Below are 15731 nucleotides of genomic sequence, written 5' to 3'. Positions count from 1 at the left end.
CACCTCTGTTTTCTGTATTCTGCTCTTGTTCACTGGTGGGTGGACATTTATCGTGTTTGACATGTATAAACCAGTCACTCATTGTCATGTAATTTGGTAATGACAGGCTAATAACTTACCTGTGCAGGGAAAACTTCATTAGAGGAGAGAAATAGAACTTACTTTCTTCTGCTCCTCTTGAGGCAGATTCTGTCACTCTCTACAGAAGAGTGGGTTTCTGTAGATTGATGTCCTGTACACACAGCACAAGCTGCACTAAAAAGGCATTTCTGTACTGCAATAAGACTGTCTATATCCAGGGATTGTACTGATGTAAAGTATATGTGTTTAAATGGATGCCTTAGAGCACAATGGGAAACTGTGGTTTCTTAGGGTAAATATGATCCTATTTTATGGTAGGGCACAGTTTAGGAATGTGAGGAGATGAGGCAGGACGTGTTTCTAGTGCCTGAAACTGCCATCTCAGAGGCCTGTATTCTATTTCTGGGTTTGCTACAGCTTTATTACATGTCCGTAGGAAGATCATTCACACAGGATAAGCAATGCTTTGCTGCCTTGTGGTATTTGGCCTATGTAAAAGAGAGTTGAATACAGCAGTAAAAGGTGAAGTATTACATTCTTATACTAAACATATACTATACTATGGAGTATCATTATGGAAACACGGTAATATAAATGCTGAGTAGAAGCTGGCCTTCATATGAAAATGCTCACTGTGAGGAATCCCAGAGCAAAGAGGTGAGTAGAGGAGAGGTGGCCCCAGTGTGGGATGGCTGAGGAATAGACATGGCATGTTCTGTAAAAGGACACAGGAGCTCATGTCATCTGCTGAACTTGCCATGGAGCAATTAAGCTCTGGTCTGATTCAAAACTCACTGAAGCAGATACCTTCATCACCCTGGGTTTAATGAATTCTGGTGCAGATCCCAAGTGATGGGAATGGCTCTGACTCACTGAACTGTGGTACTGCTTGGGCACATTCCCCTGAAGTGTTAACATAAGGTGTGTATCAGGAAAAAAAGTTGGTTGTGGCTCTTTCCTCAGATCCTGAACAACTTTTTTGTCTGAGTCCAAGATGAATGTCCGTCCATCTCTAATTTTGTCTGCCTTCACTGGCCACCATAAGAAAAATCACCACCTGACTAGGGAAAAAAATTAAGGCATTCGTTCCTGCTTTGATGTACTTGTGCTTTGTACTTGTAAATGGAGTCCAGCAAAAACCTTGCAGTATAAGAAATCTTTGAAAGTGAAATCACCTTAGTTTCCTAAGATCAGGGTATGATATCTGAGAAGGGTAACATTCATGCTTGTGAATGGCACTTCTATTTCAGATTAATTTTAAGCGTGTGAAGGTTATCTTTTGTTGGCTTACCCCATTGTGCTGTTCCAATGACAATTGCTTTGGGTCATCAAGTGTATGATGTATTTTGGGCATTTGCTGAGTGTGGCTTGGGTGAAAGGCAGTGAGGTTAACATGAAGCGACAGACATGGGAAACACCAATGCATCAGAGGTACAACTGGGTGTCTGAACACCATGCAACAGTTTTGTCTTCAGCCTTCAAAAGCAAGGCTCTGGGCTTGAATGGGTCCTTTGTGGGAGATTTAACTTACTGGTTTGACCTTTGCAGAAATGGGTGTAAGCTAAGAGATCAGCAGAAGGGATGAGAATTTCCTAGTTGTTTTTGCATGGATTCTATGCACCTGCAGAATCAGCTGTGTTCTCTGGAGGATGCTGGGAGATGAGTGAACTTGTCAATCAAACATTAAGTGACTGTGTTCACAGAGGCATTTTGGGTGGGTTCCCCACTCTCAGAGCAATCTTTTTAACTTGCTCTTCTGAATGGCAATGAACTCTTTCTTAAAACAAAGACTTTTTAGGTGTGTTTGCATTAATGTTGTTTATAATCATGTACCTTGAATTCTGATGAAGGGAGTAGTCAGCTTGGGGATTTACAATCTTGGGGCAAGTCTCAGCAGCATCTCTTATTACCTGGGCATTTTCCTGTGCTTGACTTTTTCATGTGCTCAGAATGTAATCTTGCAGTTCAGGAAGAGCAAAAGGTTTGGGGTTTTCAGCAAGGCTTGGCTATGTCCTCTGTTTGCATTTTTGAAGTCTGTGAAGGCTGAACTCAACCAACACTTCAGAAAATTCTGCTTTGAACAACTGCAAGCAATATTATATAAACTTAGTAAGGAGCAAATAGTTCAGAGATGTCCTCATTCTTGTAAATATGACTAAAGCATTTATTGACTGGCGTTTCAAGCTCTGGGCAATAGTGGTCAGTGATTTTTCGGTGAGATTATGAAAGGTTGCTTGAACAATACAGTAATTTGCTTACAAAGTGAAATTTGAGTTGCTTATTTTCATTGAGGAGAAAAGCAGACATTTTTGTACCAGGCATGGACATGGTTTTGGGAAGGAAATTATTGAGCAAGAGAGTAACTGAACAGTTCACCTGGCTTCACCTTGAAAAACTACAAAAATATAGACAAAGCCAGGATAGAAAGTGGAAAAAAAATAACCCTTGTTGCAATGCATCATGCTCACCAATGCAAGTGTTGGTTTCTACAGTGTATTTTAATAGTGTGGTGGTTATCCTGGGCTTCAGTGTCACAACCTGTGTGGTTTCTCTCACTTGCCTTGGGTAGCTGGATGAGAGACATCATTGCTGAAGTACTGTTACACAGGAGGGCAAGGGAGGCCCGTTTGTCTCCATTGCAGAGCTTTGAAACTGGGGTTTGATTAGGTTGGTAATAGAAATGCAGCAGCCTCAGAGCCTTTGAGCCATCCTGTGTGCAGTGCAGACCTCCAGCAAAGCTGCTCTCGAGAGTATGAAAGCCACTGTGAGGGATGCCTTGCACCTCCCTCTCCTCCACTGAGGCACCTGCAAATGTGTCATGAAATTGTCACTTCTGACATGTGGCAGAAACCAGTGTGTTTGGGTCATGTACCAGCTGCATGTCAGTCATGACACACCACACCATGCCTGTCACCCCAAAGGTGTGCAGATAAACACCCTTCAGAGAGTACAGGTCACAGTTCTGATGTATAACTGAAATACTTCTCATCTGACAATGGTGAAGCTGTGGCTGTAAGTATTGATAGAGTAGCCCTTCTGCTTGACATAAAGCAATCAAATAATTTTTCTCCTAATGTGTAGGTTTTGCTAACATCAACTAAATATATATAAATGTATGTAGAAGCACTAAGTGACTTTCTGTTCCTTTGAAGTAATAGAAGGAGCATATTTGGAAAGGAATTGATACTCAACATGCCACCCATGTATTAGAAGCCAGTGGTTTGTAAAAAGGGTGGGGCAAACAAAGTAACCAGTCTTTTTTCTGAGGTGAGTGAATGACAAACTCTTGGGTGTGTTTTGAGAAACTGATTTTTACAATGTATTTTCTGTTTACAATAACTGCTTTTGTTGGAGAAAAATCTTCAATTAGTGTGCATTTCAGTTTGACAGGAATACTGCAATTGCTCTTTGGTACTTAGTCCTGTTTTATGGGTCTGCTGATTGATCAAAACAGCTGAATCTTCTTGCAACACTTAATTGAACTTACTTCTAAAGGATCAAAATAGAGCTTTGTTTGCTTGTGAAATATGCTTCACAATATGCCCCAGTCAGGTGCCAATGACTGCTATTTAAAAATATGCAGGATCTGTATAGAGATACAGAACTTGGAAGGCCCCAGTGCATCTTGAAGCAAGCACCGTCTGTGATTCATAAAGCAAAGCACATTACATTGACAAGCACAGATACGCTGTTGAGTGTAGAGATGTGTGAGAATAACTATATGTCTCAATGTGGTTAGGTTTTATTGTGGTGCTAGAGGCCTTGCAGCTATTTTACATATTTTGATCTAAACAGTGGATATTTGGGCCATTGGGCATAATACCAGTGTTCATCTCCATGGGGAACATCAAGTAGGTCATAACCTGATGGGCTGATTATTCTGTTCAAGTCTATTCTGTTATCATAACATACATTGCTGTGGAGGTGTATCCCAAGGAATAATGTGATTTCTCATCTTCTCATCCAGAGGCAGGCCAGCATAATGCACAGATGCTCCAATGCACCAGTGTGAGGCTTGTATTTCTAGAGCTCACAGAGCTTATCAGCTTAAAAGATTGTGTTCAGGAAACAAATTGCACAGTTAGAGTAATACCTGCAACAGATGCTGCTGGTGTTCTTCTCATTTGAAACATCTAGTGTGTGTGATGGAAGATGTGCTGAAAGCTCTGGAGATGGAATCACAATGCCTTTTTCCAGCACCATGTCTGTGTGCTGTCTTGCCTGTGTGCTTCAGGAGCAGTGCCTGACCTGAGAAAAAGGAAGCTCTGCCTCGTGGTCTCCCTGGCTCGGGATCTGTCTGCTGACACCTTGCTGAGGGAGTCTGTAATGTTAATTCTCATGCTGGCTCTCTTTAGTGTGTTGTGGAGGCTTTATTGTCCAAAACCTTGTCAAATTATTAGCTAATTGCTTTCCTTTCATTGCATTTGTGTTTCATGGTGTGTTCTGTGCTTCTGGTTAAGTATGTGCTTGGGTACGTCAGTGGGGCCAAGAATCCCTTTCACTTAAAGGTGCTCATCTCTTTCCAGATTTGAACCCTCACTATTTGGCTGAGACTGCTGAATTAGTTATTTTGATTGATCAGTGGTAACTTTGTCCATGAATGAGCTGCAATGGATCCAAAGTGCCTATACCTCAAATGTGTGTTACTGACACTTAGCTCTTGGAAGATGGTAATGAATGTCGTTCTTCATTAATATTCTAGTTGCATCATCCTTGAGCATCAATGAAAGACCAAGTATGGCTTTCTTCAAGCAACAGAAGGTGGAGGACGTTTATGAAATTGGGGAAGAGCTGGGAAGGTAAGGTCGTACTGATGACACCACGTGAATCTAAAAGGTGACACATGGGGATATTTGCTACTCCTTTCTGCGTGATAGCCTAAATCAGTTACAATACACAAAAATAGCAACACACACCTTGACAAAGACTGCACTTTGGATGGATTTTTTGGTGGGTTTTTGGGGTTTTTTTTAGATTAAATGTGCTAACTATTTTCCCTGTTTCTTTTCTTGCAACTAGGACAACAAAAGGTATGTTTGCATTGTCTTTTATAGATAGGTGTCACCTGTGTCCGTGCTTTAGACTTGAGTTCACCTGCCTGTTCTCAGAGCCAGCTGGGAACCAGGAACCTGTGGTGCTGTCACCACAGACACAGCACTTTCACTTGTCCTGTTGTTTTGAGCAGCACTCCACAGCACTGTTGTTTTCAGCTGGCTCCATCACTGACATCATGTTCATATGTGACTGCCAAAAAAAAGGTGCATGTATTCCTGAAAGGCTTTACCTCTCAAATCTTCAGCTGGACTGGTTAATGCTTGTATATAGCTTTTTATGTATAAAGGCTTATCTGCAGGTATTAATTGTAGGTGTAATTATCAACTGTTACCATGCTTAGCCATGAGCACCTGCTTAAACACTGCTGGGTTTGTGAGCTGAATACCACAGGGCTCCCCCAGTCACTGAGTAACATACAGTGCTCTGGGTGAGAATGTCTGGTTTCCGTTCTGTGTACAACCCTCTAATGTTTTTCTTTTTAATAGGCAAATAGCTAAATTAGGGCTATACACAGGTTGGCTTCTTTCCCAATGTCTGGCAGTTGGTTTTGACAAACAGCTGTGTATGTGCCATCACCCTTTTTCAAGGGCCAGTAATTGAGTTCCATTAAAACACTCCAGTTGAAGCTGTGTCCCTGTCAAATCTTATTTTTTCACTCTCAGCTACTTCAGAGTTTTTGAGAAGACTTCTTTTAAGGGGAAAGGGGTTGAGGTTTGTTTATTTGTTTTCCATTCCATTCCCTCTTAGGAATGCCTCAACTATTACATTTTCTGTAACTGCTTACTTTTAAGTATTGCCTAGTACTGAGAGTCCGATGGTGAAAACCTGACAACAGTGAGCAGTAAAGAAATGCAGCGTGTATGCAGGGTATAAAAGGTGTGGTTTTAAACCTTGGAGGCCCTAGGTTAAACAGTCTAACTACTAAAATGAGAAACTGGAGACTGAGTAGTTTATTTTTACTTTGGTAATCTTTGGGAATCCTTTGAGATGATGAATATCGCTCTCCAAGCTGATGGATATTGGGGATTTTGAGTGGAGAAGTGTAGTTGAAACAATCTGGCAAAGGCTGGCAATTGCTGCTTGAATCAGCCTGAGAGGCTGGTCAAGGCTTGTATGGTCACAGCAGCCCTCCTCTTCTGGATGCATGTATAATGTCACAGTGTCTTGGTGTATTTTCACTTTCAGGTTTTGTGTGTTAAATGTGCAGTGTCAACCTGGGTCATCATGGCTCTGTATCTCTGAACAGTAACTCCTGATGAGGACCAGTGACAAATGGTATCTCGCTTTGCTAGAAGGAAGTTAACATGCTGGACAGATTGCAGTGACTGATCTTTCCCAGTGCTGACTGGTGCCCTTAGAACCTGTAGATGCCTTTTATTAGCTCACTGTTTGCAAGAAGCTGTTAGTTGCTGACAAGTGGAGGTAGGTTAAAGGATTCATTTATTATCATTCTGGCAGCAGAAGTCACTTAGAAAACAAATGTTTTCAAATAACATCTGTGAAGAGTCTGCCCTGTTCTTGTCCTTCTCGCTGGGTTTGTCACTTCTTGAGAACAAAACTAGTTGTTAACATAGGCCTAGTGCTTGTTCTAGCTGGGATTCAGCCCTGAGAGAAAATAGAGGATCTCACTGACAGAGCCAGCACCTGTTTATCTGAAAGTCTTTGCACAGCACTCAGGGAAGGATGCTCCCACCACAGACTGCAAAGGCTGAGCTCTATCTGGTCTGGTGATGAAAGGAGGCACTTCCTGTCATTGTGCAGCTTTGAGGGTGACCACAGCAAAGCTCCTCAGCTCCAGCTGCGTAAAACCCTGCAAACGGGCCGTGTGGGCACTGCCCAGCCAGATCATCCTCAGGATCCCTGTGGAGCTGGAAGCAACTGGGAGGGGGCTTTCAGTGCAGTTGTCTCGTGTGCTGCAGCAGGGGTTTTGCAGAGAGGGGAGCAGGTTTTCCATGGCTGCAGCTGTGTGCTCTGACCAGCTGATTAGCTCCAACATTCCCTCAGTCTTTCAAATATTAATCTTAGGTATACACTTCTGTTGCTCAACTTCTCCAAAGGATACATACAGGGAACAATCTGTCCGGCATGTGGCATTAGAGACAACTTGCTGATGGCCTTGTCCATTATATCAGTTCTGTTTGGGAAGCTTAGCATGGCCTATGCTGACTGCATGCAATACTTCAAATATACATATGTAATCATCTCACTTCCCTCAAGATAATACCAGTCACTTTGCAAGTCTGTGGGGAATGAGGTTCTCTAAGCATAGGTGAAAGGAAGCTTAAAAAGAGGACTCTCTAAAGTGAATTTAGCAAATTCCAACATTATAAACAAATAATACAGCTTTAACAGTTTGGCCTGTTTTGAGGAGGATCCTGGCCTAAGCCATTTGCAGGGATGTTAATGGCATGCCAAATCAGTGGAAATACTCCTTGAAAAATGTGAAGAAGTGAAGACTAACTTGTCTTCTTGGGAATATGCAGCAGGTCAAATAACTGCTTGCTCTTGTGGCAAGGGAGGTGACAGCTGGAGACAACCAAGAATGGAAAGTCTTAAATCAAGGACAAAGTAGGCCCAGAGAAGGAACAACTGCCCTGCTGAGCTAGGGATATAGTTTCCAGGAAAGTGGCAGCAATAATGCTCACTGGAAAGCCTTTAATATAATGTTTCAGTTGTGGTTTGGATGGGTAGCTGTGGCTCTCTGAACAGAAAGTGGTGTTGTACAAATGTGCAGGAGCCCTTTCCAGCTGTATTAGCAAATGCTGATGGTGGTGGTAGGTACTGGAATTTGAGATGTGCAGTGTGATTTATAAAAGGATGTACCATAGAGTTATTAATCTATTACCTAAATGTTGTGCCAGCCAGGCTATGAGAGCTGTTGACAGTTGTGCCTTCTGGGTAGTGTCACTGTTACATGTCAAGTTGGGGCTGAGGGTAGGAAGTGTCATGGAGCTTTTTCCAAAGTGTTTTGTGACAGTGCCCATTGAGAAAGTGTGTTCCTGCAGGGTGGTGTGGGCCTGGCACTGCTGTGTCCTGGGACAGTGTCCTGCTGCTGCAGCTCAGCTCTGTAGCGTGCAAGGACTCACACTTAAAAGAGAAAAAACAGACATACCTTGGAGTGATATTTCTGTGCATGAAGGTCTTCCCCTTCCCTTCACTGTTGTCCTTTCCCTGTAGGGAAGGCGCTCTGCCTTCCTCCATAGTGTGGGCCAGCCTTACCTTACCTGCCACTCCAGTTTCTTGCCTGTCTCAGTGACTGGGAGCTGTGCTCATCTCTCATCTCCTGGGCCAGTCAATGCTTTCATGCAGAAAATAATCACTGTGATTTCTGTTGATTAGTTTGGGCATAATCAAGCCTCCAGTTTCTCAGCCCCTGCTGACCTGGGCTGTGGTTTCATGGTTAAAGCCAAGCTCCTTCTTTCATCAATGGCTTGTTATGCCTCCTGTAGTTCCCCATTTCCAGCTACAAGTTCCTGCTTCCTCTGTGTTTGTGTGTGGAGGATCAACTCTGCTCTCTGAGACAGGAGAAACCCTATTTTCTGGGTGAAGCTTTAAAGGAAAGCAAATGCAGCATTTTACCTGTGGTAATGGGACCTTGGAGCCTGGCACAAGTCACTGTTCTGACAGTGTAACTATTAAATATTTATTTATGTAGTGAAAACAAACAGCAGAGATAACCCAGGTATTCTTTGTAGGGCAGGAACTTCGAAATCTACGATAAAAAAGTCATGGCACCCAGCTAGTTGGAATCTCCCTTCTGAACAGAGGGGTGTGATTGCAGCTGGGAAATTTACCCTTAACTCACACCACACAGTATCTTCATACCAGGAATGTTTTTTTCTAACTATAGAAATTGCTCAGTACTGCACTTTGTCAGACATGAACTTTAACTCTGTTCTTAGATTAGTTTGCACTTTGAACTAGTTCTTTAAATTTTGAAGAATAACTTTGGGTTGTTTTATCCTACAACACACACAAAGCAAGTCTTTGTGTTTGAATGCAAAATGTAAATTTAATTCCTGAGCACTACCCAGCATGTCTGTTAATGTTTCTTGTTACAAACCTTCTTAGTCATGTTTCATGTTGTGAATCTTCTGCTGAAACAGTTTTGGCATCTGGTGCTTGGTCACAATCACTGTGATTGTTATCAGCTGTCTGATACAGTCACTGTTTCTGAATTTTTTCTTCTAAGTTCTTCTAGCAGGTTTCCCTGTTAGTTTTCAGTGCTACTTTAACTATTTCCAAACTTTTTGTTACAGAAAGTGCAGAGAAAATTGAAGGGTTTGTTGTTTGGTTTTTTCCTAATAACAAAGTTGCTCTACGTACGGTAACAGAGAAGAACTGGCCTTGGCCTTACTTTGTAGCAAAGGCATGCATTCCTTATCAGCAGAATCCAACTTGATGATGGAAATGATGTCAGTGTATCTCCTCAGTCCATGTCTGGCTTTGAAAGTATAATTAGAGATGAGTGACCTCTGTGGTAGTGCTCACAAATCTTAAATTTTGTAATGTATTTAACCACTGAATATTAAGCAGAATATTAATCCCAGGAAAAAGACATTTAATATTAATCCAAATCTTTGTTTTGCCATTTCTGTAAAAATAAAACTATTTTTTCCATTTTGCATTGTAGTAGAAAGCAGATGGAAATTTCAACAGCTGAAAAAATGTTCTCTGTATAGTATTCATTCCATACTTTTAAAATTAAAAATATTACTTATGAGTAAAAATGCACATGAAATAAACATTGTGCAACTCAAATTCTAACAAGGCTAAAGCACTGGACAAATTGTTGGCATCTGATGCAGACTAGAGCTCGCAGGTGCTGGTCTGATGGTCAGGCTTAATTTGTCTCAGGTGACATCTATTAATCCTTGTTAACACTCTACACCAGCAGTTTGAACCAGAGTGAAAACCTGTTGTAATGGCTGAGCAGTGAAATGGGAGTTTCGGCAGCCCTTTGCAGTGTTGGCCTTACAGATAATTTCCTAAAGTCTTGAATAAAATGCCAGCATAGTTTCCATCTGTTTGATACATGTGGAAGGAGAAAAATCATTTAACTGTTTGGCCATAATACTGCTCCCCTCTTACAATTCATGTGCTCCCAGGTATATTAGTCAATACCTAGGTGGATTTGGACCTTTAAACACCCAGGTGCAGTGTGCTAACCTTCCTCATGCGTGTTACAGCTGCCCTGCTGGTGCTCCACATAGCGCGAGGAACAGCTTATCAAATCAGCTATTCCTGCTGAGCATGAGTCAGCTGTGACCTTCCCTGCCTCTCTGCACTCTGTTCATTACCACTCTGAGCACTGATACTCAATCCAAAAGCCAAGTCTGATAAGCAGAGAAGATTTTTCATCGTGTGCATTTTGTTATTGAGCTTCAGATTACACAAAAAGCTTGCCAGGCTATCAGGAACTTGCCAGAACTGCTGGGCTCATGCTCCATTACTGCTGACTCTGTACCTCCAGTCTCAGGAGGAGCTGATAAGGGCCACATTGATGGGCAGGATTGGGAAGTTTCCAAAAACATTGAACAGCTTCAGGAGATACTGGTGATAATTCAGTAGGTGGCACAATTTCTTGTGACTGACAGCTAAGGACCCCACAAGGTGTTTAAGGTATTAATTGTGTTACTTCACTTATAGCTTGTAATAATTCATAGCATTGTTCAGAAACATTAGATTTATCAAACTTCCTTTGAATTTCGAATGAGCTGCTCTCTGCTTATTCTGATAAACCAGATCCTTGTGTTAGAGTCCATATTCTACTCTTGTGACTCTTTCCTGGCACTGGACACAGAGATCACCTTTCGGTCAGGGTGTGTTGGTTACCTTTGTGTGAGTTTAGAGAAATGTGGATCAAAGGTGCCAGACAGTGACTTTATCAGAGACAGGATATGTCCAAAGGTGCTCAGCACTTCCCTTCAGGAATATTGAAACTTCTCCTCTAAAGTCACTGTGCTCTAGAGCACTACACAGTCAGTAAAACATGAGATGTGAGTGAAAATGCCAGTGTGTTTAAAAGTTGCGGCTGATTTTTTTTTTTTTCCTCTTTCTACTACTTTTTAGTAGTCAAGCAAAATTCCTGTTAAATGCTCTATTAAAAAAAGTTTTGGATCATTCTGGTATAATCTGGCATCGGGTAGTTTAGGTTCTGTGTAGTTGCTTGCTTTAGGAGAGGTAACCACATCTGTTGCATTTTTTTGAGGGGAAAAAGGAAAGCAAACATGTAAACCAAAATTCAATTTTATTTGAAGCTTAAACAGAAGTACAGTGACATTTGTGGCAGTTTTATTCTTAAAACTCTTTATGAAGTTGCAAGAGGTGTCATCAGAGGATTTAACAGAAGATGATTTTGGGGTTTTTTTTAGTTTCATTCCAGAAAGCCTTACAGAAGCAGTGAGATAATTTCCCTTCAGTAACCTTGCCATAGAATTGCTGGTTTGCTGTTTCAACTATCCTACTCGAATTTCTTTATAAATGCTATGATTAAATTTCTGCTGTACCAAAATCCTGGTTTAGTCTAAAACAAAAAGTCTATAAAAAATAAAAATGTACTGCAAATTATTGTCATTTACAGAAGGCTTTTACATCTTCATAGTTGTGACCACAGTCTTCCTGCAAAAACCCTCTAGCGAAGTGCTTTTATGCATATATTTTGTGAACCTTGCATGGTTGAACTGTGTTTCATAAATGAACTGAAAGCATAAAAATGGATTCTCAGTGTTGTTCCCCAGCAGACTCCTGTCCTCTCTGCTGGGAAGAGCATGAAGTGCAGTTACAAATAGCAGAAGTCATCTCTGAAGTGTAAGCAAAGCGGGGGGAGAGTATTTAGCTTAGTAAAACTACGGTTGAGCAATTGCTCTAATCACTTGGAAAAAAAAAAGGCTGAGAAATATGTTTTTCTCAAATTCAGGAAGAATTCTCCAGGGCTTTGCTTTGGAAATTAGCAAAAAATACAACCATACATGGATAAAATTATTAGTGTATTTTTTCCAAGAAAAAGAAATAGGAGTTAAAAAGATGGAAAAGTAATACGATGCAGACTTTCTAAGCTTGAGACGACCAGTTAAAACCCATCCAAATTTAATAGTGGCAAAAAGGCATGAGGAACAAAACTGTTTACATAATAACAATTGATGTAACTGAGAATGAATTACCCTCTTCGCTGAACTTAACATACCAGCCTCAAATGTAGAGAAGCCCTGTGTTCAGGTTGGCTAAACACTGTTATTGTGGTTATATTTATGTCTATTAATTCAGACATATGTACATGATGATTTCAGAATATGTTTTTCGTATTTTTAGGCTATCATGCATTTGCAGTAGTGCCTGTGAATTTAAGCAGTTAAAAACTAGTTTAGGTGCTGTTAGGTTTTATTTTAGCTTCCTTTCAGGTCATGTATTCTTGTGCAGGAACACGTAGTGAATAAAATATGAAAGATTATAATTGCACTTCTAGTGATAACTAGAGACATGAATTTAATTTTTATCCTTACCCCATATAATGTTATTTCATTTTCCAGTAGCATTACAGACTTCAGGAAAATAGGTACAGAAGGACCAAGGTGTTATTTTTCATCAAGCGTGTAGGAACCTAATTACTGTTAAAGTCAGTGGGAGGCTGCCTAAAATCCCTTCCAAATCTGTTCCTAAGTAAATTGTCCTGGCTTGTATAGGGAGTTGTGTCACCTCTTGACTGGCAGAATGCCAGAGCACTGTCCTTTGCCAGGTTCATTTATTTTTCAAAGAACTTGTTGAAAGCATATTTCAGTGTAAAGTGTATCTGGTCAAAGTGATCACATATATGTCTTCTATGGGAATTTCAAGTCTTAACAACTAAATCATTATCATCATATTTTTTAGAATTCTTTACTGAATGAAATGAAGTTGAATATGAACATAAAGAAATAGACTGAACATGTTGGAAGGGAAACATATGTTTGGTATTTGGGGAAGAAGTGGTTTGCTCTTCTCAAATGACAGAATCACCTTCCTGACTTCTCCCCACTCAGGCCTCAGAAAGCCTGACTGAGCCTTACAGTACAGGTAACCTCTACTGTCATCTCAGTGCTTTGTTTACATATTTTCAGTGTTTTGAGAAGAGCTCCTGAGCCATGCAGTGTTTCAGGAACGTTGGAGGAAGACTGGAATAAACCTATACCTGTGCAAGCAGTTGCTTAACGGCTCTCTTTATTCTAAAGCTCTGGAGCAGCAGCACTGCTAGGCACTGGGGCATTCCAGACTGGCAGCTGCACTGCCCTTCCTCTCAAGTAACATTCTTCCCCAGAGCATTACCCTCCAGAATCTGTATTAAAAGGAATCTTTGACAAAGAGCAAGAAGTTGTCATGTTATTCTGGATTGTGCAGCTTCTCTCTTCCCACATTTTTTCCACATCCTCTCCTGAAGTGCACAATGATTAAATGAGCTGAACTTGTGCTCTTCTAAAGCATGCTTCTGAAAATAGACTCCAAAACCACCCAGTAATATTGTCTCTGTGTTCTTATTCAGTGACAAACCTCCTACATGATAGTAGCAATGCAAATGATAGGTTGTGTTCATTGCTGGCATAAATGCCATCCTTAATGATGGACAGATTTGATGTTGTACCTAATTATATTGTAACTGACAGGATGCAGCTGCTATTGTTCATACTTGTGAGCTGTTTCCACAATTGAGGACAGCCTATGCTCAGTGTGTGACAAGGCTCTTGTACAGCTGTCGAAAATATTTCTGGAAGGGAACAAATGTAACTTCTTGGAAAAAAAATTTTAAAAATTAGGAATTGTAGTATCATTAAGTTTGGAAAAGACTTCAAAGTTCAATGTCAAAGCCATGTGCAGCCAATTTCTCCAGGAGAATGCTGTGGGGGACAGTGTCAGAGGCTTTACTGAGGTCCAGGTAGGCTCTATGCAGAAGTTTCAGCCTCTGAGCTTATCCTGTGTGTGTTGTAAATACTGCTGTTCATGATCCAAGTCGTCTTCATTTCAGTCATGTACTAAAACCCATGAATTCTGGCAAGGTCTTTGGCTGAAATCTGAGCTGAGAAATTTAGTTTCAAGTCTAAGGTCAGGTACAAATGCCCCATGTGAAATTATCTAAATAGCTTCATTTCTCAGTGCTGTCAGCTTAGGTGGCAGGGAGACACACTTTCCTTTCTTCTGGTTTTTTCCTGGCCTAGGTCAAAAGTTTTGGAAGCTGTTACTGTTCTATTCTTATGGTCTGAATGCAGATGCATGAGGAGGCACAAAAACACTGTTGTCTTGGTCCTGACCTTACGATCTCTGTAGTTAACAAGAAATCCAAAGTGTCTGACTGTGACTGTAAAATGCCAGTTAGGCATCCACTTGTTTCACAGCTGAATGGGCCTCCATGAGCTCTTCATTGGTAATTGCATTGTACCTGTCTTAAATGTCCCAGGCTAAGAAATTGTGCATTTGTATTACTCCCTATGGCTTGCAACCTCTTCTCCTCAGTCACAAACTGTCCAAGTAAAGACTTGTCTGCAAAAGCCTGTTTTTGAGGGAGATAGGAAATGGCATGAAGGCTGGGACAGGAGCAGGAACGGTGTATGTTGGTGGCCACACATGCAGGGGAGTAATAGTAGATTACAAGGGAGTTGGTACTGAGATAGTTGCAGTCTGGGACAATTATTTATGTCAAAGGAGAAGACAGGAATTCCTATGATGTGTCATTACTACTTCTGTAAGCTTTTGCATAAACAGAAATGTACAAAATCCACAGTATCACTGGAATTTCTAAATGCAAAAGTAACTGTGTTTGTTCCCGTAATCAGCACTCATAAAAAAATATTTTCTCCCGAACTTTGACAAAATTTTTCCCAGAGAGAATTCAAGGAAACAAGCACAGGAACATTAATACAATGTTTCTTCAGAAAGTCTGGACCAAGCAAGATGCATGTCTTGCAAAATATGATCAAACAAGAAAAACATGAAACCCATGATGTTTTACACAAGCAGCTCTCAGCGCTACAAAACAAACTCTGTTTCTTAAAGAATGTCTAAGGCAAGTTTGGGGATTTTGTAGTGGGAATTTCTCTAGGGTTTGGAGGTAATGATAAAAGCAGGAGAAATATGAATCAATTAATGCATGTGACAAATGGCCACAGTCTCGATTCCATTTGTGAATGATTATTCCTAAAGGGATAAGTACACTTGTCCCATCTGTTCCTGCCTCTCTCCTGAGAAGGGTTTAGGATACGTATGAAAATGAAAACCTAAGAGAAGTATGTCAGGCTGCCTGCCATTTGTCTGAACTCTTTGAAATGAGAGGCTCCCTCTGCTATAGGGTGTGAGCCTTTGAGAGCAATTGAGCACCAAGCAACAGCCTTAATTTTTAATTTCTTTGCCTTTGTATGTTTAAGACAGACTCCAATCAGATGTGTATGTTAATGAAGCACTGAGTACAGCATCTGAGATGCTGAATATAATTGTTGTGTATGCTGCATAATTTAAATACTAGCTACTTGCATTTCTCATTTACCAAGCCAGTGAACGATACAATAATACTGAAAACAATAACAGCTCAGTGCTTATACAGTGTAGTCATGGGGGGGGGAATGCACTTAACG

At 40.9% G+C, this 15731-nt stretch overlaps 2 protein-coding genes across 4 annotated transcripts in view; both read left to right on the top strand.

Annotated features, from left to right (window-relative positions):
- Window positions 1-4859, top strand: part of TBC1D2B (TBC1 domain family member 2B) — a gene marked incomplete at its 5' end in the record, with an annotated part of 41983 nt that extends 37124 nt beyond the window's left edge. Inside the window, one exon of the mRNA XM_082290454.1 lies at window positions 4784-4859. The remainder of the gene's footprint in view (window positions 1-4783) is intronic.
- The window catches only part of DAPK2 (death associated protein kinase 2), a 45956-nt gene that overhangs the window by 9458 nt on the left and 20767 nt on the right, over window positions 1-15731 (top strand). For 2 of the 3 annotated variants that reach the window (XM_082290860.1, XM_082290858.1), the window contains exon 2: window positions 4784-4880. In XM_082290860.1, coding sequence (XP_082146986.1) covers window positions 4819-4880 — 62 coding nt within the window. In that variant the 5' untranslated portion in view covers window positions 4784-4818. Of the gene's footprint in view, window positions 1-4783; window positions 4881-15731 lie in introns of those variants that run through there. The other variant, XM_082290859.1, reaches the window with a different exon arrangement.

The sequence above is a fragment of the Coloeus monedula genome, assembly GCF_965178545.1.
Source record: "Coloeus monedula genome assembly, chromosome: 14".
Lineage (NCBI taxonomy): Eukaryota > Metazoa > Chordata > Aves > Passeriformes > Corvidae > Coloeus > Coloeus monedula.
This window is presented reverse-complemented; position numbering and strand designations above follow the sequence as displayed.